The following is a 25,275-nucleotide window of genomic DNA, read 5'->3' on the forward strand; positions in this document are numbered from 1 at the left end:
CGGAACCGCAAATTTAAACAAAAGGGTTTCTGCACTCTTAAACTGTATTTTATGAAATGAAACTTTTATTCTTAAATCTTGTAAAGTGACCTACAATTAAAGTTCTTTCAAATTTCAACATCATTCTGCATCACGACCCTTTTTCGTTCTTATTATAATTTGCGATTTTGCTATTATTCTTATTTTGTTTATACTTTATAGTGAAAGCGGACTAACTCACAAATTTTTCTATTCACTATTTGTTTAAAACACATTTTCGATCGTCGTTTATTGACCAAAGTGATCGCATCTACTAAACCTCGACCTATTTTTATGTCAAAGTACCACCAGGGGCCAAATAGTGGTGACCAGAGGGCCATCAAAAACGGAAATCGGAGTTGGAATTGCTCCTGTGATCATTTTTCCAATTCTTGGAAAAGAAGGTCTCCAAGATTTTTTTTAATACCAGGTAGTAATATTTTTTTATTATTTAAATAGCTCGTATCAAACAAAGTAACATTTATTTGTACAATTTTTCTTTATTTTTATTGTGCATTATTACGACAAATTTATTTTCCAGCCCCATTTGCATAATTTGGCCTGTACTTCAAACAGCTGTAAAAACAATTATCAAAATTGTTTAAAAAGGCTACAACGTATCCAAGTTTCAGCTAAATCCGTGATCTTGCATCAAAAAAAATATCCGATTGTCGCGTGGAATGACCCAATTACTCGAATAACTTCGGTAAGAACGAGCGAATCGATATAATCGTCACGGTGGAAAGGACTAGCTCACGTTTCCTGAAACGCGTTCAAACGGGCTCGAATCAAACGCATTCCGTGACTTTTTTGCCTCGCTGCCGAGAATTATAGATGCCAATCGCTGTCAAGCGGAGCTAAAGCAAAATGCTTGGCGACCCCGGTCAGTCTCGAGCATTGAACCATGATGATTTACGTTTACTTGGCTTGTACCACTATCAACGAAGCGTTGTAATATGATAGCTAGATTTTTATTTACCTCCTGTATTAAGTGTGCAACATTATCATACTGAAATGCAAGTTCCTTCTTGCAACGAAAAATTGCCATCATATCTACTAATTCGTTCGAACAACGTAGAGCAGTTATAAATCAAACGCGCAGGAATTCATTACTTTTTCATTCGTAGACCACTTTTTTCCGGCTATAGTGTCACACCTCGTACTACACATTCTTATCGGTATAAAATTACTGATTACTGGCACCTACCGATTGAAACAATCCTCTCAAGTTAAATTATTTTATCGAAATTTTGATTCTTAATTGGTGCCCGTATGTACATTGCATACATTCAACATTTGTAAATTACATTATTTTAAATTGTACCATTGTGATATCCCAGATGGCTGCATAACCATAGAAATTAATTATTAAATAATTAATCGATCATGGATCGGTTATTCAAACGGAAAACAACAGCACTATCAACAAGCTATACTCGTAGTGAGTTTCCTTTATATTCGTTTATAGTCTATGCGCAATAGCGAGTCTCCAAGATCAGCTAGCAAAGACGAAGCGTCGTAACCGGAATTTCGATTGTTCGTGGTCGATCGCTTGGCGCTTGTTACCGTGCGTCGTATCGATATACGCGAGAAACTCGTTTAACCTCAATATTCGTGAGTTTATTAAGAGAATAAATAACGAGATTTCGTCCGTGATGTGAACCTATCTGCTTTCACCGGTAATAATTTGGAAAATCAGAGATCGGATTAAACAAATCATTTGTGAGTTAAACAATGAAAAGCCGTTTGATCGTGTAGTGTTCGTGTTGAATCCGTAGCTGCGTCGCGTCGTTCCTTTAAGACGTTAATGCTGCAATGCATCAAATTAATCGTGCCACTTATTCGCATATTTACACTTCGAATTCGTAATGCGGCAATCTTTAAACGGTTATGCAGAGTTTAATTATGTTAATTTACGATCGATCGCGTCAAGTATTTTAGAGCCACGGATCAAACGTGCAATGTTCGTCCTGGAATCCCTTGTGTATCCGTGTTTCGACACTCAAACTTTATTACTCGATCTAATTGAAAATAAATATATGATTCTTCGTAATTATACAATACAATGTAACTGTTTGTTTCAAACGTAGGTTATTAAAGAAAGATATATGAATTAATATTAATGAAAATTAGGTTATTATTCGGAATAGAGGCTACCTATTTCAATGATTCTTTAAATATGTTATCCAGGAAAACATTCTCGACAACTTTGCCCAGTACACGCGATCGCCGGTCAATCTTAGTTTCCGAGATGTACGAGCTACAGATCTAATTGATCTAATTGTGATCCTATACCTGTATTCTGCTCAGAACATAAAATAAAACTAAATTAACTACTCGGGTATTCAAACTTTCGAAATTTTACATTCGTGGATCCCAAGTTAAGAACCACAGCAATAGAATTTCAAATAAGTTAAATTGATTACTAAAACTCTGATTATACTGAAAAAATGTCTTCACATTTGCCCTACGTGTTTCACGAGCAGAGATATTTCAGCTGAAAAGTTGAAATTGCCAAAAAACATGATTAAGAAACGTTATCGTCAACGACTAGACTTCGCGATGTTTTCACATATTTCACGCTAGATGGCGTAGCGATCCGATTTCGACCGGTATATGCTATTTCTCTACAGATTTGTATTTTATCGTTTAAACCCTTTTCTCCTACAAAAGCACTGCTATCGTAAAATTGCACCAACTCTGATGGAAATGATTACACACTTAAATCTAATAAAACATATATGGAATGAATAGACCGGTAATTTAAAAAAGTGAAGGGTGTTGAAAATTTCATTTTTTTATTCTTTAAATAATGAAAAAATGGGGTTATCTAGCTTTGGCAATAACTTGAATGTATCCTTGATACGTCCTGTATCCTGTATATTTGAACGTTCCATATTAACAGTAACATAACCATGTGTGAGTTCGTTTCTAGTTATGGCGACGTTGCATAAACGTCTGTGGAAAGACACGATCGTCCAACTTAAATATAATGTTATTAAAATATGGTTAAAACAAAATTTTTCTAGTGGAAAACATGCAATTTATTCGAGTTTATGAACAGAAGAAAATAACTAGTAACAGTTAGGTATGTATAATAGTATTCCGAAAGCGTAGTCGACCAACGAGAATCTAGTATGTACACATTCGATTTAGTGGCAATGCTTTGGTTGGATTAAATTGTACGTTCGCTGTACTGAAAGATCAATGCGATTTGTTTGTTTCAATAATTAACAAATAAAGTTTTTAGAGCAAAGAAAATTAGTACATTATCTTTAATTTATTGTTGAATAATTAATTTTATTTAAATTAGTATGTGGTTCGTTTTATCTTGCCCCATGGATCTACGTACTCGGTCAGGAGTTCGGTTTTAATATTTTTGCGTGAACGGACCGCCACTGAACTACAATCGTGTACTTGCTCGAATTATACATTGATATGTACAACGCGTAGAATATCAAACGGTTTTAAAAGTGTAAAAGAAATAATTGCTATTATCATTAAAGGATTCTAAAGGAGATATCTCAACCTTTTCGTCACATCGATAATTAAATAAGAAAATTAAATTATATTCTCGTTTAAAGAAGAATGTATTCAAATGCCGAAATATCCATTATCTCGTTAAATACATTCGTTATTACTTTTCTATACTACACCGTTTTCGTTAATTCGATGAGTAAAACGATAGAGAAAAGTTAGTTAAGAGAATCCTGTTTAGTTTCTGTTTGAAAATTATTTTTCAAGTATCGTTTCAAATCAATTTCGTCCAGATTCGTTATATTAATATACATCGACGTGCGCCAATGTCGACCATCTGGTGGCGATGCACTGTACTAGTGGCACTGGCTCCGCACACGAGTATAGAAAGAGAAAAAGAGAGAAAGAGAGACACAGGTACGAGAGGAGGTTGTGGTGTGAGGTAGCCACCAGTCAACAGCGGAGACGGAGACGAAGACGAAGACGAAGACTGAGACGGAGACGGAGACAGAGAGTTCGAGGTAGCCCGTGCCTGTAGCTGCCTGTGGCTTGTTGTAACTCGTTGTAACGTGACGCGAAGGTGTGCCAAGCTCTTTCGGGTGCCTGTTACTCCGTCCGAAGACGCCCGATCACTAGTCTACCGTAGTGTCGCGTATTGAAAGTGTCGATAGTGTTGTGATCTATCGGCCTGTCCACCCTCGTGTGTCAACGAAAAAACTGTACCAGCAACGTACATCGCCGTGGAAAACTGTCAAGAGTGTCGTGTCCCAGACGCTGCCTTCGAATACGAAAAATTCGGATGATCTTTGTCGCGGTCGTCGTATCGCACAGAACATAAGGTAACAAACATGACGCACGGAAGTAGAGAAAAAACGATGATAATGTCTAAAATCGGTTGCTCGAGTACACGAACGTTGCGCGTACAGAGGTTATGTTTCCCGATGACCCCTCGACTCGCTCCTCCTTTTCCTCGTTATCCCCTTTCCTTGTATCGTTCTCTTTCTCTCTTCTCTCCTGCCTTGCCTCCCACTTCTTCCCGCGTCTCCCTCTTTTTTTTTCTTTCTTTTCTTTTGCTCCTTTTTCCGTGAACGTTTCCCGACCGATGGAAAACCGTTCTCAAGTTTTATCGGACACTCGGAACTCGCGATACCTCGATAACCGAACGGAACGTGGAATTTCGATCGGGAACTCGATCGGTTGTAAATCGGTAGAATCTATCTCCGCTTTCAGCGTCTCTCCCTTTTGTCTCTCTATCTCCTTCCTCTTTCTCTTTCTCTTTCTCGTCCGCGAGCCGCCGAGGCACTTGCACATGCACGCTTGCACACCAACGTATTCCGCTTCTTTCCTGAAAGACCGTGTCGTAGCCTTTCTCGTGGTAACGAGTTTCGTAACCTCCCTCAATACGAGAGTCACGAACTATCAGCTGTCAGCCTCCGTAGTTGTACCACCTGTCCGAAAGTCAATTTCCTCTCCCTTTCTGTACTTTGCGTTTACTGTTCGCTGCTGCTGCTACCGGCCGCATCTACTTTTCGTTGGACATAAAAATGATAGTACGGTACGACACAAATTTTTCATGATTTAGCGATATATGTTCGGAACACAAAGAAACGCGACGTAAACGGACGCGTTTGCGAACGTGGCGAGGTAATCGGGAGCAAGCAACAAGCGATGCTAACCGAGTTGAACAGTCATGTTGATATTTCGGCGCGCAGGCTTTCTGGCTTGACAGCGTGACCGGCCTTGAGCCCCTCCGCGTCCTCCTCTTACACCCTTCACCTCCATCCCTACCATCGAACTAATACACGATATACATACACTGCAAATCAGTGCTCCTCAACGCAGGATGTTTGTGCCTGGGAGATTTTCTTCGATCGCTCGCATCAACTTCTTTCTCTGCCTGCATATGGACGTTTCGTCTTCCGAGCGAACCCGTTAACACGTTCCGTGCCACGTGTACCACCGGTGGTGCACGTTAAACTTGATCTTCAGGCCACGTGTACCACCGGTGGTACACTCAGACATATTTATTAAATGCACTGAAAATATATGTTCATGACAAATTTAATTCTGTAAAAAAATATTTCTACTAAAAGATTGAGACATTATACAAAATGCAGTATAGAACAAAGCACATACGTTTGTTCAATTGTTATATTTACAATAATTAATAATTACATGTAATGGTTGATTTTGTTAAAGCAAGAGATACATAAAAGCATTTTGTTTATAGCAAGAACTGCAACGTTGTCTAGCTGTCTTCGCTTTGCCCTCTTGCTTTTTAATTTCATGTTGTTTTCTAGAGTTTGACGCAATTTCAGAAGACGAGTTGTTGTTTTCATCCTCACAGTAACACAAATAATTGGCTAATCGTTTTCGAAATTCTACTATTGATATAGGATTCCGTTGCTGAGTATTATATAATATCCAAGCATTTACAACTGATGTGTTTGAGAGAAGCTCAAATGCTACTTTTTTATACCATTTGACAGTTTTGCGTAGTGAACTACTGTATGCTATCATTTGATTAGAAATGTCAACGGAACTCTTGGCTTCATTGTAATCAATCACAAGTTTCGGTTTTGCAATATCATATCCTTTTTTTCTGACAATAGCCGTCTCTATTATTTAAAACAAATTCGAATGCAGCAAGTTCTGTACTAGTCGAAATGTTTCGAACAGACTGACTTTTACAATCAAACTGATCGCAGCGCCAAGTGTACCACAAGTGGTACACGACAGGATAACTACTCTAATCAAGGTAACTGCTTATCGATTGACGATATAATGAGACATTGTGTGATAATATATCAATCTTTAGTCGAAATATCAAATGGCCTGAACGACAAGTCAGGCAAAAAGGGCTTGGCACGGAACGCGTTAAACAGAGTCGACGAATTATCTCGTCGTTAAACACGTGTCCGTGTCCTGTGCCCGTGCTCGTGTTCGTGTCCCGTGTACGACAAATTTTAACATACTACCAAAGTTTCACTCTTCTACGTGTTCAAGAAACGATAATACGTCGTTTCATTTTTATTCCCAGACAAATTACAACCATGTTAGATCATTTAGTTGCAACGATAAATGCATTCTCGTCGAAACGTTATCCTGACGTTATCAAATCGAAGGTCGAACACGGAATCTAGCACGTAGACGCGTTATCTCTGATCCAGGAACTTCAAACCGAACGAAAGTCCGACATTTTACCTACGAGACGCATCGAACTAAATTGAAATTCAAGTTGATCGATGGAAATCAGTATTTAGTCAATTTACCTTATCGATATTTAACACCTGGAAACAGTAAAAGCAACAAACGATAGTACAAAGCAGTAAAATAACAGTTCACTTTCAGAAAAGCTAACAGTTTTTATATAGATTTATCAGTTGTTTTATCTTGTCGAAGGTCCCACTATTTTTATTCTACTATCTCATTTTCTTTTCAGAACGTAGTTTATACGTATGAATCACTAGATCGATTAGACGTGTTTTTCTTTATAATCATTTACTTACTATTACTATTTCTTATTTAATTTACTCCTTATTTTGATATGTAATAGAATCCGGACGGTTTGTTGAATCTGATCTTTTAATTCGTGTCACATATTTTCAATCGTATTTAAATCATAAATACTCTGGGGTAATTATACAACAACCACTCCCTTAGATCCACTGATTCATCCTTTGGTTTAGGATTTTTAGTACGGGGTATATTCTAATTTAAAAACTCTTGCTTGAAAAATACTGTTTTTACAAACGTATTTAGTAACAGAGAAAAAAGTTTCAAGTTATCCTTGGTTGATAACAACTCTGTTATAATTTATTTTGGGCGACACCTGTCGGTATAAAGTTTACACATAACCGACTGTATCAAAACGCGGAAATTGCGTAGTCAGTCACAGAGTAGTCGTCGATCGGTGTGTATTATTGTATTTACGTTGTCCTATATTAATATTTTTTAATCATTAGAAATCAGGCAGGGAACCAACAATAGCGTTCAGGAAGAAGCTGATATAAATACTGTCGTACTTTAATGTTACTGGCGGCAAGAAATGTAGTCAGAGCTGCAGACAATATTTGTTAGAAAAAGGGCGGGCTCTATGTTTCAGTCTGACGTTTTATAAAACCCTTTAACAGCGTAGGCATCACATATTTATCGATAAAGGTCCCATAACGTTTATTCTAGAATGGGACGAAATTAACGTCGTTTTGTTACTGGTTGTATGTCGCTAGACATTAACATAACCTAACAAAATTCGAGAGATATTTTTTCCATGGAATATGATAAAAGGTATTTATGATGAGAAGTGTTGTTTCAAAGGTAATAAGTGGTTGTTGTCATTAGTCGAAGCCGAGCGGAATATGCAGGTAAAAGCCGTGAGCATTGGCGGCGACGGGTCTGTCTGTCCGTCCACGACACTGCCTCTCGTGGTAATCGCTACTCGAGATTGCGCAAGCTTCTTGATCTTATCACGACCGCAGAATGTATACATTACACGTGCATATACGACTGACACGCATGTACGTGCAACGCAAATTGCGTGTAGTATGTGCGCGTATACGAACGAAGAAACGTCGTTGAAGTAGGTATGTATACATATAGGGTGTGTGAAGAAACTTGGCGCCATATTTGAATAAGTTTTGATAAACATAGGTTATAATTTAGTTTGGTCGACACCCGCTGGGGTTCGGAGACAAGGTCCTGAGTTTTAGTAACACTTCATCGATAGAAAAATCATGCCTTATTTCTATGTATCTAGATCGCGGGTCGTTTGACTTTATTTATTTAATTCTTCCATCAAGTTTGGTGGAATAAGATATTCGAATGCTCTTTTGCTTTGGGCTCACCGCATACGTGCAGCACACGGTAATAGAAAAAATAGTAATGCGATATGACAATGTACAGGTAGAATGTAACGTAAATAACTAGGCGAGCACATGTGCACGTTACGTAGAGAATTGTATGTCGCGTGAATGTCTCAAGTCGTGCATATGCAGTCCCACACTCTGCACGTGAAAAGAGAGAAAAAAAAAGAGACAGGGAGAAAGAGTGTGTAGTGGAAACTCCCTAGATCCTTGAGACACGGATAGGCCTAGTGCGACTTATGAATATTGATGAACCTTTCTCGACGTACTGACCCGGCCCGGCCCGACCGCACCTCGATCGTTCGTCGTTCCTACTCAACAACGATCTTCCTCTCTTCTTCCTCCTGTCCCTCTTGAACGAATCTTTCCAAACTCGACGTCTTCTCGATTACACGTTTATTCACGTTTCATCTAACCCATCGTCGAATCGACGCAATTATCTCAAGCGTAGAAACGAGTAGAAAAATGTTCAAACGAATTGACATTTATCGTTCGTGGTGTTAACGAAATATTTTCGCGTACAAAGTTTGCAACGCGTGGTAATTAACGTTAAGATAAACAAGATACATAAATATAAACGTTGATACGCAAGTACCGAGTGTGTTCGTATCAACAAACCTTTCGAACAGAAAAACCGACATCGCTCGCTCGGTGCGTGCCCACGGTATCGCGAGAGTGCAAGACCTGAGAAGTTACGAGCGTGCAGTTCGTATAAGAAAACGTGTGCATACTCGGGGACCGACTCACCGCATGTGTATGCAACTCTGTCCTGTTCTAAAAAAAAATATCTCGCGCTCCATTCTAACACGCAGTGGAAAACAGTTTAATTCAAGGCTTTGATCTAGAATTACTGTAGCTGTTGTAAATACGCGAACATTGCATTCTAAAGGTCGTCGAATAAAACAAGTTTGCGACGAGTTAAGTAAGATGATCGGTACGCGTATCTGCGACAAAACTCTGCGTTCAACTTAATTTTTCTATAAATAATATCGGTAGGCTCGATCACAGGTCTTTTGGTTCTGTCATTCTGGGATACACGTATCGGAATGCTGCATTAGGCAATACGTTGTACATTAACCTCTTAATAATTACTAGCGTTCATTGTTGCCAATGTTGCTAGATATCAACATTCTGTAACTATGCTGATTTTAAGGAAACTTGATTGTCTTTCGGTTCTGTCATTCGGAGATCGAAATGCTGCATTAGGCAATACGTCGTACATTAATCTCTTAATAGTTACTAGTTTATTGTTACCAATGCTTATCGTTGGGATTAAGTTCGATTTCTATTAAACGTAACGACATTACGATCGACAGCGAGCGGTATCGTAGGCATCCACAGGTCACATATTCCTCTTCGTCCCACTACTATTTCTTGGCACGCGCTGACTCTCCGTACCACCGAACACCGTGCATCGATCTATGTTTAACGTTGCCTTAGAAATCTCGTACGGTCTTGAAAATGTCACTTAAAACGATAGGTAACAACAAGTAATGCCAAAAATAAAAAATATTTAAAAATACTCGAATAACACGTAGAAGACGTCGATTATAAGAAATATATTGAGAACCACTTGGCGTAGCTGCGAGAGGCCGAGTGGAAGAGTAGGGATACCCGCTCGCCTTTGCACGTATCTACAATGCTACTCTCGACTTTAATAGGGTTCTATTTGGTGATTAAAATGCTCACATTTATTATCGATCATCGAATCATCGTATTAAAGACGCTTTAAGATAATTGTCCATTATAGGGAATAAAAACAAAAAGGAGGTTATGTCTCGATCGTAAGCGAGTATAAATATGTATCCTGCAACGTCGACACGGGAGTTTGTCGCGTTATGAGAATTTCGATCCACGGCATCGAAAGGAACGACAGCCTCGCTGGCAATCGATTGTTTTCTATCGCGAATGGTACTGTTATCTGAGCGCAGAACCAATCCCGACGCGATCTCGTTGGGGCAGGCGAAAACAAAATGCGGGCAGTGTCTATAGGAGACGGTAGCTGCCTGTTGCAGCCGGTCCAGGACCGAACCGGTTTTCGATGCTGCTCAAAAATGTCCCTCGACCGGCTATAATAATTTTAATTGACACCCAGACCAGACCACTGAGTATCCCCGACCGACGTGTAGATATATACGTACAGGTTGGCTCGTATAAGGTGTCATATCCGGCAAATGAAAAAGGAACATTCTTGATACTTTTTGCATACTCGTTAATAAATACGGTAACTCCTTCCATCGTGTCACGATTTTCACCTTTCGTTCTGTCACAAACTTATCCCCCGCCAGTTCCTGGAACTTTGCGCCTTCGAGAGCGAGCCACGGCGTTATCTCCAAGACGCGACCGAGGGTGTTTCAGGTTACTAATGAGTTACCAACGATCGCCTATTAACTATATCTGACTCAATTTCATTGTGTCCCGGTTGCTTTTACTATTCCCAATCTTGTTTCCAGTGTAAACCTCGCGCCGAGGGGTAGATAAGAACAGATTGAATTTCGCTAACCGCGAATTTTCATTCTGTTGCCGTCCCTAGTCCCCCGAGCCAGTGACACAACGAAAAAGTTTATCGCCACGCTTGTCTACTTATTTTATGTAAGCGTTAACGGCGTTCCCGGTTCTTTGTCGCTTATTACATAATTGGAAAGAAAAACGTCGCTACGAAAATAAAATTAAGATATACATTTTGAATATAATACGTTTTTTATTGTCCTTCTCAATGAATACGGTGTAGCATATTCGTAACCGCGTACAGTTACAGAATCACGCGTGTGAAGTTACGTGAATACATTGATGAGATATTACACGTATGCACGGTTGGGTCTGCTCAGGCCCACTGGCCTGGGTGAAAGGAAAACTGGCGTCTACCTTGTAAGCGAAACAAAGAGAGAAAGATTTTACATCGAAGCGAGTATTTTTCGTACCTATGTATGCAACGGTGGAAACAAGGAAAGCTTCCATGGAATACCTACGCATATTCACCGTGCAATGGACGGCCGTACGAACTAATATTACGTACTAGGTGCGGATATCGGTCGGTCGTGGAAAAAGTAAGAAAATCCGCGACACGCAAACAACGCGGAAGAATTTTTAGACAACGTCCCCTCTTTGTGCCGTTTCCAAACTATGTATAAAATAAACAAAGTGTACGATTAATTTTTGTCGGTACTTGATAGCAGAGTCTGATGTCTGTTACGTTCATTTATCTTCCGTTAATATCGTTTTAGAAAGTGGAGACCGTTTCCTAGTGGAAACGACCTCTCGCAATGGCTGATACGCGGGTCTTTCTACGAAACACGCTTTATTTGATAATTAAAATCTTTAGGGTCTGACCAACCACTCAAAAATTATAAATACCGATGGTGACCGTCCCCTGACGTACAATAAAATATTTGTGAAAGTATCTGATATTGGTAAAAGTGAAGAATCTTGAGAAGTAAATTGTTCACTGCTGCTGAAGGGAAAATGGTAAATGGTCTCAAAGATCGTAGGTATTGTATATGTAACTGTGCAGATCGTATACGTATCGCATACATAAATCAGTCTTATCTCCTAACCCGTGACTGATACTTTAAAAACATCAACGATACATTTATAAACGGTTATGTGATACATAAAAAATATTAGGAACATTGGTGATGTGAAAAATTAACGAACGACACGAGTAAATGTTTCCAAAACCATTTTGAATTGATTTCCATCTCTAATTAATGTACTTTTAGCGTTTCTAATGTGTGTGTTTTTCAAAAGAAATAAAGTAATCCATATTGCCACCTTCTGTTTTGCCGACATTGCAGCTGCCTTCGAGAGTCGAACGTCACACTAATTATTGGCGCGTTTAATGTGCTTTAAGTTTATTTAAAATATCAATTGATGTTTTGAATATAGAATCGAGAAATTAAAACACTTAGAAGAGCGTGTTGCGGATGAGGTTTAAATAGTAACCAGTATCCATATTGGTGTCATTATGGTGCTTGATTATTTCTAAAAATTTCCTCCATTTTCTGAGAAAGTAGCCTTATCTGTTTTCATCCCTGAAATCGTGTCGACGTTATAGCCTGACCGAGTTTCATGAAACACACTGTATACAACACGCTCAAAATAGAGCCGGCGTGTACTCGTAAGGTCATCGATCCCTCTTCCGCGTCACCTGCCATGCCTACACCTACTATCAAGGCATGTACATAATAGCATCGCGCGACAGATGAGTAGAAAATAGGTATATACACTGAAACAAACAAAAATCATTTTCCGATAAAGTATAATTCTGTTGTGTGACACTAATGATGAAAAACAGAGTTGGGTAAAATTTTCTTGAAACGTGTATTAATATGAGGCTTGAACAAATATTCAAGCAACGAAATGAAATTGTCGTTTAATTTTAATTTATTTGAGTTTAAACAGATGAACCGCTTCTTTTTCTTACAATGAAGATTCACACCGTCACACGTCGCCTAATGAGAACGGAATGACCTGCGAGATATCGATATCGATACGCTTCCCACGTTATTAGCCATTAGAACACTGCCCATCGAATACATAATTCTTTTCATAGCTATAGGTTCTCTTCGATCCGATAAAATTCGAGACAAATCGTTTCTAACTGCAAACGATTAAAACATCGATATCGTTAGCATAGAATTCTATCTCGATCAAGATTCACCCGTCACGCTTGAAACTGCGAATCGTTGAATACATTGAATAATTTTTGCGCCCATAAACAACGATGTGAGCCGTAACATTGTCACTTTTCGAAATCGTTTTATTCTTTCCATTATCGAGTTAATGCAGCTTGCCGTTGAGCGATGTCGTTGACCTGTAGCTATTCGTAACACGTTTCGATATACCCGGAGACCCAAGATGAATTTCGTAATTGTCCCGGACGTAGCGATATTTATAAATGATTTCTAGACAATCTCGATTAATTACGAGAGCCAACGTTCGAATCAATTGATACGTAGAGGTGATGTTGGGTGGTTAAAGTTACCTCCAACCTCGAACCATGTGAAAGAATCGTACGTGGAAATGGTTTGTGGAGTTTCCGAAGAAAGCAAAGCGCGAAGCCTACATTTGTCCACGCACACGAAAAAGAGCGATCTAGGTGCATTGTGGCGGATGGCATGCATGGCGTGGCGTGGCGTGGCATGGCGTGGCGTGGCGTGGCCGGTGTGCTGGATCAGAGTAGGGAGAAAAGACCTTGAGTCGCGTCACGTGACTTCGAAGGTATATACATCGGAGTTGGGTAGGGCGGTTGCAGAGGGCCTTGACCTTACCGTCGGCGCGGCGCGGCGTCGCAGCCGTAGTTGTAGCTACCAACGTCGTGGCCTCTACAAACCTCCGGGAGAACAGAGCAATACAGCTGCACGACGCTTGATGTTCGTATAATTATGCCCACTCGCGAACAGTTCTCGTTGCAACTTTTTAACCAATTTATTCGCGTAAAGGGTTCGAGTAATTTGTAACGTTATCCCAACCGAAAATCATACTCACATACATACGATTTCAATAAAATTGTTTATTAGGTTGCATCGTTCGACTGGCTGATTTATCTTGAGCTTTGAACGAAACAAGAATTCGAGAACATTTAATTTTAGATAAATTGTACTCGAAACGTCTCGACTCGTGTACAGAATGATCTACCTAATGGTTATTAGCGAGGCCATAAGACAGTATCTCTTTCTTTCCCTGGCATTTCTTGGATCAATTTTCTTCTCGATCTTTCAACTTCATCGAGAGATAACGCTCTTTAAATCGATAAGGGGAACTGAAATCCTCCGTTGTAAGCAAAGTTTCAAGACCCTCTGATTTTGTTTCAAGCGTCTTGAGAATCTCCGCGAATGTTTGGATTTTTGTGAATTGTTCGGAATATACTTGTCAAAAGGGAGAAAGCTTTGGATATGATTTCTGTGTACGATTGCGAAGGTCGTTAATCTTCACGGCAGGCAGCTCGCCTGTCTGCAGAAAAGTGTTTCCTCGTCGCAGGCATACTGTACATACCTACGTAGTACATTTGAATGCGCGTATAACGGGGAAAATAATAAAAACGAGCACTCGAGTCCCAATGACCTTGAAAAAAAAAAAACATAAAATGCTTACGCGATAACGCTAACAAATCCCTACCAATTATCAATAATTTTGAAGTATGTTGCCAAGGTCAACATTTTTTGCTACTTTATCCTATGCAACCACTGCTCGATTTTAGTTTTCGAAAGTACAGAGCAGTGCCATGTTAACACTAAAATATAGCGGGATGTACTGAAAAATTCCCCAGTGATCGCGTTGTTTGCTGCAATTTTCCTACTTCTTTGAAGCGTAGTCGACGGAACAACATAGTTGTAGATCGTAAAAGTCACTTGGTCGTAACAGAGTTCCGCTGTCCTCTGGAAATAATAATTAACTAACACGGCTAACGCGTCGCGTAGGTGTAACGGACAGGGGTTACGATTTTGTACCGGTTTTTTCCTGCTCGGTGTGTTATACCGCGTTGCGTGATCAATTATAAACAAAAGATGGGAATGTGAAGCGCGTTTACGTTTGCGCATGAAGGTCAATCGGTGGTTCTGCGAGACCGGAAGTGGACCGGCCTTGCGGGATGACCGTCAGCGCACACTAGCGGAACTTGGATGTGTGCAGCCGCTTCCACAGGCTCTTTTCGAACACTCGGTAAATGCGGCGCGGCGGCGCAACCACGATACTATTCCTTGCGATGCCGTCTTGTTGCAACTTGGCATTTTTCCATTGCAATTATTATTTCATAGTTGACCCTTGTGCAGTGGCTGGTGCAGCGATGTCGTAAAGATCCGCGCTCCGCAGCACGGGGTTACAAAAATATCGCGTAGTCGCGAAGTAGTTAAACTGAGGGTACAGGTAAAGTAAAAGATCTCGCACTTGGAGGTTCAAGATGCAGACGAGATGCTGTAGAGTTCTCCAAGTATATGATCTTTAAAAGAATTAAAAGGATCCTTAATTTGAACAACAATCTGTAAAATACAATAAATGTACAACTATTTGAATGGCTCGATACTTGTACAGCTGAAACAGCGGGATCCAATCCAGTGTCCTGATTCCATTATCCCACTGCACATAGCGAATATTAGAAATAATAATCAACACTAGTATTGACTCTTTCACCTTATACATTCCGTATAGAACGACGTTTCGATCCAATCCTAGATCTAAAAAAATGTTTGCGTTAGAATTATACGTGAATGATAAAAGATTTTAACGAGACATGATCCTCTGGTTGCAGGACACAATCGCGTCGCTTGATGTTCCATGCTCGATGCTCGAATTGGAACAAACGTGAGAAACAGATAGACCAAGCCGAAAGTTGACAGACGAATCGTGGAAACCAGTTACCTGAACCAGAGAAGTTGTTCCCAAGATGTCGCAGGGTTTCGCGACTATCCAGAGGGTCCGAGTCGTGTCACGAACGTGCGACGGGATAAGCAGCTGAGGATGTCGGAGCAAAACGGGCCCAGCGAGGGCCCAGGACCGGGCCCGGGGCCAAGTCCTGGCTGGTGGCCGGCTTCGCAGTCTTGGAAAACAAACTCCGGCGCGGCTGTTTGTTCGTCCAGCGGTTCCGCTGCTCCAGACAACTCCACCTCCGTCTCTGCATCCTGCACCACCTCTACCTCCTCTTTGGCAACTACTACTTCGGCCACTGCCTCGTCGAGCTGCTGTTCCTCGACTCCTAGCGGACACTCGTGTACGATCACCGCGGCTCGTTCCACGGAAACGGGAAAGAACGTTTCCGTCACTACGATTAATGTGCCGCCCAATCAGGACATACACGACGGTAATTGATCGAACAATGTTTTCCTGGTTACTTTCAACCTTTAAACGATCCAACATACTATTCCTATCGCCTCGTATATTTAAACGCAAAACAAACTCGCGCGAAACGAACGTTAAAAGTCGTCGCATACATATACATAACAGCGTGTATCTTCCCCAAAAAAACAGAGAGCCGAAGATGACTGTTGAATATTCCAGGCAAGGGTATCTGCAAGTATCTTGCCGGGCAAAACGGCGTGACGGTGTCCGTAGTTTCGAGCTGTGGTTCCGTGCTGGACTGCGGGAACACGAACGTTGTGTCGACGACAGGAATCGGCACCAGCACCGGCTCGCACAGCATCGGCATCGGGATTGGGGTCGGTGTCTTGGCCCAAAAGACAGAGAACGACGCCGAAGATAGCGATGGCGAGATAAGCAAGATCGATTTCCGGGGGGTGAATTTACGCACGAAAAAAAAGCGCGACGTGTTGGGCAGCGGCGAGAAAATCGGCGACGGCGACGTTGAAGATGGAAATGGTTGTTACGACGGAAACGATACGTCTCATCAACAGCCAGAGAGACCGATGTCGTGGGAAGGAGAACTTTCCGACCAGGAAATGTCTTCCAACACGATCACGAACCAAGTAAGTGCTGCTTAAGCGCGATCCTGTTTATAAAATTACTAATTAGTTTTTTGTAGAAGATTTATATACACGGTTTCATTGGACATTGGTTTCGTTCTCCTTTTCGCCACTACGATGGCTGTTATTGAGATCTTTTCCGTAGGACATGCACGAGGAGACGTCGATGGAAGGTGTCCAAGTATGCGGCGCGAGTCCCAGTCCTGTGGAGCAGAAGTTTCTCATTAAACCGGAGCCAGACTTCGGGTCCAGTCCGGGATTCGGGCTAGGTTCCTTCCACGATACAGGGTTATCTCTGGCCCACGGTCAGCAGATGCAACAGCAACAGCAGCAACAGCAACAGCAACAACAACAACGGAACATCGAGAGCCTCGAACAGACACAACAAAGCGATTTGCCTCTTCTCGTGGGGAACCTACTTGGTGGCTACAACAGCTCAACCCCAAATCATAGTCCTGTGTTAAATCCGAGGCACCATTTGACCAAGCATAGCCACACGAGATCGCAGGTGAGATCGATGTGCAACCGTATCGATGAACCTTATTTGCTCTCAGTTGTACAGCTCTGATCAATTAATAGCGGTTGTCGGTAAATGTGTAATTCGTTTCTTTTTTTGTTATTCGTCTCTTCAGGTGCCGTCTCCTGATTCCGCAATTCACTCTGCGTATAGCGTGTTTAGCTCGCCAACGCAGAGTCCCCATGCAGCTCGACACTCTGCTCTAGGAGCAGGAAGTCCAGTCCCGTCTTCGTCGCTTTCTCTCTCCCGTCACAGCTTCAACAACTCGACCTCGTCGTTATCGTTGTCGCTATCGCATTCGCTCTCGAGAAACAATTCAGACGCCTCGAGCAGCTGTTACAGCTACGGTTCTCTTAGTCCACCCACGCATTCACCCGTCCAGCAGCCAAGACATCCGCAGCATCATCAGCACCAAGTAGCCCAAGGAAGTCCGCTTCATCTACCAGCAACGGCCTCCGCTGCCGTTGCGCATCATTATTCTCCTTCCGCGCCTGGTTCCGAGCTCTCCCCCGAAGGACATGCTACTGCAGACGATCAGGAAGACTGTCGAATACCCTCGGCACCTTCTGGTATTTCCACCAGACAGCAGCTGATCAATAGTCCCTGTCCAATTTGCGGAGACAAGATCAGCGGTTTCCATTACGGAATTTTCTCTTGCGAGTCTTGCAAAGGATTCTTTAAACGCACCGTCCAGAATCGGAAGAATTATGTGTGCCTTAGAGGCGCGGGCTGTCCGGTCACTGTCGCCACCAGGAAGAAGTGCCCAGCCTGCCGTTTCGACAAGTGCCTCAACATGGGTACGTTTAGATAATTAATACACGTTCGCTACCCCTACCCTTGTTACCCGTCCAGGGCCTACTTGGCTGACATATAAAGCCCATAAGAATCCGCGTCATCCAACTTCGTTGATAGATTACATTGCCCGCTTCTAAGTGATGCCTTTAATTATCCGATCGGGAATGAATTTACTAAGTATTAGGAAAGTTACAAAAGTATTTAAATATTATGAAAATAACATAGCAGACTTATCAAAAAGAAAATTATTAGACGTAAAGTTATTTCTCAACACAAAACATTGACTACGTAGCTTGTATTAGAAAACTGTGACTTGCTGGGACTCGCGCCTAAATACGGTATCTCTAACAGGTATGAAGCTGGAGGCGATTAGGGAGGATCGTACCAGAGGTGGAAGAAGTACCTATCAGTGTACCTACACTCTTCCAGCGAGCCTCGTTGGTAGTCCAGCGTGCAGTATGACTAGCGACAAGCTAGCTGCAAGTGGAAATTGCAGTCCAGCTCCAGCTGGTAGCGAGCATCATTACTCCATCAGGCATCACTCGAATCACTCGCACAAGATGCAAGTAGTGCCGCAACTTCTACAGGATATCATGGATGTGGAGCACTTGTGGCACTACAACGATAATGATCGTATGTCTGGGATAAAAACTGAAGGAACAAACGTTGCCAGAAGTAACGATGCTATGTTATTGGGCGTCGGGTCTGGGGCCGGAAACGACGGTGGGCCAGGTATCGAATGTTCCTCGAACGGTACCACAGGAAATGGAAATCTCAGCAATACTCGGAGAGATAACAGGCCGTGCTCCACTATTCCTGGCGTCACCAACGAACAACGCAGTGCGCCTGTCAACAGCAGTCCCCAAATGACTAATAATACAAATGGCAATCCGACCCAACATCCTGATTTTCTTTCAAATCTCTGCAACATTGCTGATCATCGGCTTTACAAAATAGTCAAGTGGTGCAAGAGTTTACCGCTGTTCAAAAACATATCGATCGACGATCAAATATGTCTACTGATTAATTCCTGGTGCGAGTTACTGCTCTTCTCGTGTTGTTTTCGTAGCATGAGCACTCCCGGTGAAATTAGAGTATCTCTCGGCAAGTCGATTACTTTGGAACAGGCTAGACAACTTGGTTTAGCGACATGCATCGAGAGAATGCTCGCATTTACTAACAATCTGAGAAGGCTCAGAGTCGATCAGTATGAATACGTAGCAATGAAGGTAATTATTTTCGAATAAATTGCACTGAACATCCTTTTTTTCTTTAAAAGAGTATTTTATTTCTTATCGGTTATAATTTAAACAATCAACAAATTCGTCATATATTTTAAGTTTTTCATCCAAGAAGAGTTTAATATTAAACAATTTCTATGATTTTTATGAGAGGAAATATTGTAATACATATGTTAACATAATTAATCAGTTTTATATTGTTCCCTCATAAATTTCTGTTACATGAAGGTAATAGTGCTGTTGACCTCGGACACGAGTGAACTAAAGGAACCTGAAAAGGTTAGAGCCTCCCAGGAAAAGGCTTTACAAGCATTGCAACAGTACACCATAGCGAGGTACCCGGAAATGCCTGCTAAGTTCGGCGAACTGCTATTGAGAATTCCAGATTTGCAAAGAACATGCCAGGCGGGAAAAGAATTATTAAGTGCAAAACGTGCTGAAGGAGAAGGCAGCTCATTTAATTTGTTAATGGAACTGTTGAGAGGAGATCACTGAATTGTCACGACAATTAATAATGCCGTAAGTTTGCTAATAAACATATTATGCAGTATGTATCCTTATAAGACGGACATATTTTAGAGACTGATTCATAGCACAATAAGAAAGATTCATGAATCACTGAATAGCAGTTTGTAAACGTTTATTCGATTGCAGCATTACTCGTATACATGAAATCCATATTTACCATTCCTCGATTTAAATAACTTTCTATTATCACTTAGATGACGAACAATTATAAAACTAAGTTTTTAGGTCGGGTCTTTTTTTTCTTTTTTCAGATTCCATGCTTATAGGGTCCATAAGCTTAAGGAATCGGATATATTATAGAATCAAGAAGAAAAAATTTAGAAAGAAACTACAAACATTATAGTCCATCGTACGTTAGTTCTCGGTGAAGGGACTACATTCTTATAGAACTGATTAGAGATGGGCTATCTGCTTTATGCAAAAAGCAGATGAGAAATAACGTTTCCATCTATATTTTTTTCTTCTTTTTTTCTTATTAAAATGCTTCCACGCAGGTGTTGTATAATCCAAGCCTGCCTTGAAACACACGAATTTCGAAGCGGCCTATGGTATGCTCGAAATGTTCATCATAGATATTTCTATGCATAAGAGACTGAAAGTATAATTAAAGGAGGGATGCAGAGCATTTACTTTTACAATAATAACGATGTACAGTGAGAGCGAGCAAGAGAGAAAGCGAGAGAGCGAGAGAGAGAGAGAGCGCGAGAGAGAGAGAGAGCGAGAGAGCGAGAGAGAGAGGGTATCAAATAGCATAAAAATGCAAAATTTTATTACATAACATTCGATCTATTCAAATGAATGGCGAATACAGAGTTTTACCCTTAATGATTAATATAATGATAAAACAACCAGTATTTTGTATTGTTCTGCGCTTACTTAAGAATAAGACACTAAATGTTGTCTTATATCCCGGTAATGAAAGTGTACTTAAAATATGAGTCGACCAATTGTTTACTTATAGAACAGTTAATCATATAATAATTACACTGTCCAACACGAATTTTATTTCGCAATTACTACAGGGTAAGCCTTGTGAAGTTTCTCGTCCTAAACACGAATAAGGAATCAGAATTCCTCTGAAATTCCATAAGAGTCACCCAGTAAATATTGCAAAATATAAGAATGGCTTTTATTTGTTAGACAGTGTTATTAGTTAATAACGTCTACCTTGCATATTATCAGTGGAATATTATGGTTTTTATCTGTTACACAAATACATTTTGTGTGCTCTGTAAATGTTTTAATGGCGCACCAACGACGGATGAAAAATGTGTTATGTTGGTAAACATAAATTTTTGTTAAATACCGCAAAAAATGCTTGCGACGTTTTTTTTGTAAATAAATTTTATTTTAAAACATTTGTTTATAAAAGAAATTGAAAAAACTTTGATAAAAGTGGTGTTTATTTGTTGTAAAATTTCGTGTTTATTCTATTCTTGAAAGACTAAGATGATTTAAATTCAGTTTAACAAGTTTACGTTAAAAGTCCGTATTTTTTTTTTGTAATGAAGTTAGAATGTTAGAACCGGTGATCAGAAATTTATTTTACAAACAAATGTAAGTGAAAAATTGTTTGAAAACACACAAAGAAAAAGTACTGCGCTTTAGTCATATACTGGTGCAATTTTTAAATTCAAATAAATGCACAAATTTTTATTAAAAATCAATTACAGTATGGAGCTGGAGTCTCTAGTTTAGAAATAAGAATACTCATCTCTGTCGTTGGTACTTTAATGAGACTGTCATATCGACGCATTATTCTTTTTATTAAAGCAACAATTACATCTCTTTCGAATCATTGGTAAAAATGTTACAACACGCAATACTTAATCTGTAATGTAATTTATAAGAATCGTCTTCCCATTTTTATACCAGGTCTTTTTATATAAAAGTAGTAAATCGATCTTTCATCGTACACAGAGTATTCATTAAATACAATGAAAAGCACATTTCCATTAGTAATAATAATACAAATTTGCTTATTTTTCAAAATGAATTGTAAAATTTTCAAATCAAAATCTAAATATTCGTACAAGTGGAATATCATATCTACTGTTCCGCAAAGCGTCAAATAAACAACTGCAGTTGTGTAATTATCGATACTTATTCCCACGAATGCCTACGTGATTTCAGTTCGATATAATAATCGACAAATCGTTAGTTTTTAATGGAATTTTTAATAAAGGAATTCTTTGCTTGTCACTTTTAATGAGACACTCTGTGTAAGCATACATATCGTATGCATAGAGCAGCATATAATAATACAAGGTTCCGTTTATTAAGTCGAGTTTCCCGAATAAGTATCAAATTCTGTACGCTTAAATTTGGAACGCATTAATATGTTAGCCGTTTAGTATGTTGCATACTCTTCAAATTTCAATATTTAAGCATACTGGGGAACAAATTCAATAACAATCTAATTCAGGATGAATGTATTTGAAAGCTGTAGAAGAAAAGTAATTCTATACTATTCAATTATATATGATGTTTCTTTTTTGCAGTAGACAGGTTTCTTATTCTCCTTCTTTTAAGGAAATCTTACTAAATAGTTTTTGCTAAGTATTATAAAGTAAACAGAATTAAAATACGACGTTCAATTATAAGCATAACTTTGATAATTGAGTTTGTCTCTATTCAAAAAAATTCTTTTGGTACTGTCATTATAATTATTTAAAGAGAAAGTAAAGAGTATATTACGTTGAAAAATATATAAGATTTTACAGCAAATTGTAGATGCACCGTCAAACGTGAAACGAAATTTTTAGAAGCTATCTATGGGAAATTCTTCTGTTCAAAGTAGTATTACTAGCACAGTAATTAGTCGAGTATTATAAAAACTGAAATATTTGTGCCTTCGATAAAATTTAGTACTTTAACCCTTTCATAAAACTTTGTCATAAAATTTGTGATGCAACGTGGAAGCAAAGAGGTCTAAATAAAGAAACGAGTAGAAATAATGTAAATATTTTATATAGAGTTAATAATCGACAGTCTGATTAAGATTAATAATAAAAAAAAACTTGCGAAAAGTTCATCGAAGCTTCGATAAGCTTCAAGAATTGAAAATACCATCGAAATCAGCGCATTTTTCATCGATGCAGGAAAACTTTTTTGTCGAGGAAATTAATGTTGGATCGATCGTTGCTTTTAACTTCCATTTTTTAAATTGATCAAAAACTCGATGAAATTTAGATAATAGCGAATGGCACCGATGCGGCACATCTAATTACTCTATACATATTTTCAACAGTCGTATATGCTCATATTATATACGTAGAGAAAAAAATAATGAAACAACCTTCTTTTTCTTCTATTCAGTTGAATATAAATAAACTGGCAATAATCGATAACTTGAATAGTGAGAAAAATAAAATCTAGCAAGTATTCTTGAGGATTCGTGATCGAGCAAAACATTTTGAGGAAAGATATCGAATTACTTTTACCTTTAATTAGTGCTGCGTTTATTTGGCTTTGGATTTAATTTCGAAAATAAGTAACAGTTAATGATTGTATGCAGAAATTAAGTAGAAGCAAGTTTAAATCAACAATTAGGCGGCATCGATTAAAAGTTAAGGAAATACGAAGTAAATAATACTGTAAATACAGAGAAGAAGAATATTTTGTTGCAATGAGTGTGTGGAAAATAAATAAGAAAGAAAGACCGAGCAATCGATCGATCGAATAAACGGGCGAGAGAGAGAGAGAGAGAGAGAGAGAGAGAGAAAGAGAAAGAGAAAGAGAGAATGAGAAAATAAGAATACGTAGTATCGATTAAAACGGAAGAGCACGAAATACATTTCTAAAGAAATTAATAATTCGCCTTGTTAGAAGATGACTAATTTGCGTATGATAACAAAAAATGAACGTTTGCAAAATATCTGTAATTCAATCAACGATCGCTTAATCGACTTTACTCGACATTCGCATAACTGTGATTGTGACACAGAGTTTGGTTTAACTGCTGTATTCAATTTGATGCTTGATCAAGATATAATATGCATAGTCTTCCGGTTACAAGAATATGGTCTTCATACATAAATTCTTAATGTTTAATCGTATAATAACAGAGAAAAAAATTTATCAAGACTTTTTCGCCAATCATGACAATATTTGTATAATGCTGTGGAATCTATAATATATATTAATCGAAGAGCTTAAATACAACAAATTGTAACAATAACTAATAGAAACGTGCGCGTACGCGCATACCCACACACATGTTAAAATGAAAGAGATCGAACTCTAGAAATAATGTTATAGATATTTGCCTATAGTTTTTCTAATCGGTGCATTATTCAATGCAACGGATATATTTATAAACGATGTAAAAATGTTAACAAATTTTGTATTGCTTACGATGAACTGACTTGAATTAATTTTGTTTTACTGCAAAAATTATTCCGCATAATTGTTTATAATTCCTTTCTTTTTAATGACGAGCAAACGTTTCTTGTATTTTCAGCACAAGTACATTGCAAAATCATTATTGTTAAAAGTATTCAATTGTCAAGTTAGTTGATCGGAAAAAGACAGGTTGCGCTAATGTAATCCAAGGATATTTCATACTTCCAACATAGAAAGATGGCTATTTAAACGCAATTAGAAGGTAGTTTTATACATACAACATGATTATTACAAAATAAACAAATTTTTATAAACTATTGTTTTCTTAACCTCTGCTTCTACAAGATTATTTTACGCTTGTAATAATAAAAGAACAACAGTATAGTTTTTAAGACATTAATATAAAAATAATTACATATACAAGGTGCTATTTTAATTTCTCCATTAAAATATCTCTGAAACTATAGAGAAATGTTTAATACTAAAGTGTAGATCTTTGGCAATATGCAAGGACTCTATTCGTAGGCATTTTGTCCGGAATTAAATTTTTATCAATTAGTTTTGGAAGTGATAATATTTATGACGTCATAAAGAATGATAGAAGTTAAGGAATTAATGGAAAGGTAAATAAAAAGCATTTAAAATACTAATTTTGATTCATTATTGGTATAAATGTACGTTTCACAAATGTTAATATTAAATATAGTTTATAAATATTTACATTAAAATATAAAGAAATAGTGTCAGAATTGTTAAGAAATACAATTTTAAAAATAAAAATATATTGAGGTTGAATGATAAAAATTGTGATAATCATTTGATTTTCATTGTTTTAGAAATAATTATTGTATCTTTCATTAGGTGTAAAACAGAAGTGTTAAGGTTCTATGTAATAACAGGAAAGTGCATTAAACAATAGGTTTATACTGTAATGCATATTTGTACTCTCAATCTGTTGTATTGCGTTAGCTAGGAATATTTATATTTTATATCACCAAAAAAACATATATGTAACTAGGGATTGTTTGTGCGTACTTTTAAGCGAGGTTGGTTATCGGTTGGTCTTGTGACACCATACA

The 25,275-nt window shown here is 38.8% G+C and overlaps 1 protein-coding gene across 1 annotated transcript; it reads left to right on the forward strand.

The window, feature by feature from the left end:
• The first annotated feature begins 3,924 nt into the window (after positions 1-3,924).
• LOC122401648 (nuclear hormone receptor FTZ-F1 beta) lies at positions 3,925-24,468 on the forward strand. The gene is made up of 8 exons (XM_043403897.1): positions 3,925-4,334; positions 15,604-16,152; positions 16,350-16,774; positions 16,917-17,279; positions 17,404-18,085; positions 18,435-19,312; positions 19,553-19,843; positions 20,104-24,468. Exons 2-7 carry the CDS (start codon positions 15,813-15,815, stop codon positions 19,817-19,819), a joined length of 2,955 nt encoding a protein of 984 aa, XP_043259832.1. The 5' UTR covers positions 3,925-4,334; positions 15,604-15,812; the 3' UTR covers positions 19,820-19,843; positions 20,104-24,468.
• The last annotated feature ends 807 nt before the right edge of the window (positions 24,469-25,275 follow it).

The sequence above is a fragment of the Colletes gigas genome, unplaced genomic scaffold (genome assembly GCF_013123115.1).
Source record: "Colletes gigas isolate AHSC1104 unplaced genomic scaffold, ASM1312311v1 Colletes_gigas_Sc00026, whole genome shotgun sequence".
Classification (NCBI taxonomy): Eukaryota; Metazoa; Arthropoda; class Insecta; order Hymenoptera; family Colletidae; genus Colletes; species Colletes gigas.

What these genes read in the sequence shown, in the direction of transcription:
- LOC122401648 (XM_043403897.1), top strand. Translation starts at nt 15,813, where the DNA reads ATGTCGGAGCAAAACGGGCCCAGCGAGGGCCCAGGACCGGGCCCGGGG. An exon ending in CCAACACGATCACGAACCAA is followed by an intron (nt 16,775 to 16,916) that starts GTAAGTGCTGCT and finishes TCTTTTCCGTAG; the next exon opens with GACATGCACGAGGAGACGTC. An exon ending in CGACAAGTGCCTCAACATGG is followed by an intron (nt 18,086 to 18,434) that starts GTACGTTTAGAT and finishes TATCTCTAACAG; the next exon opens with GTATGAAGCTGGAGGCGATT.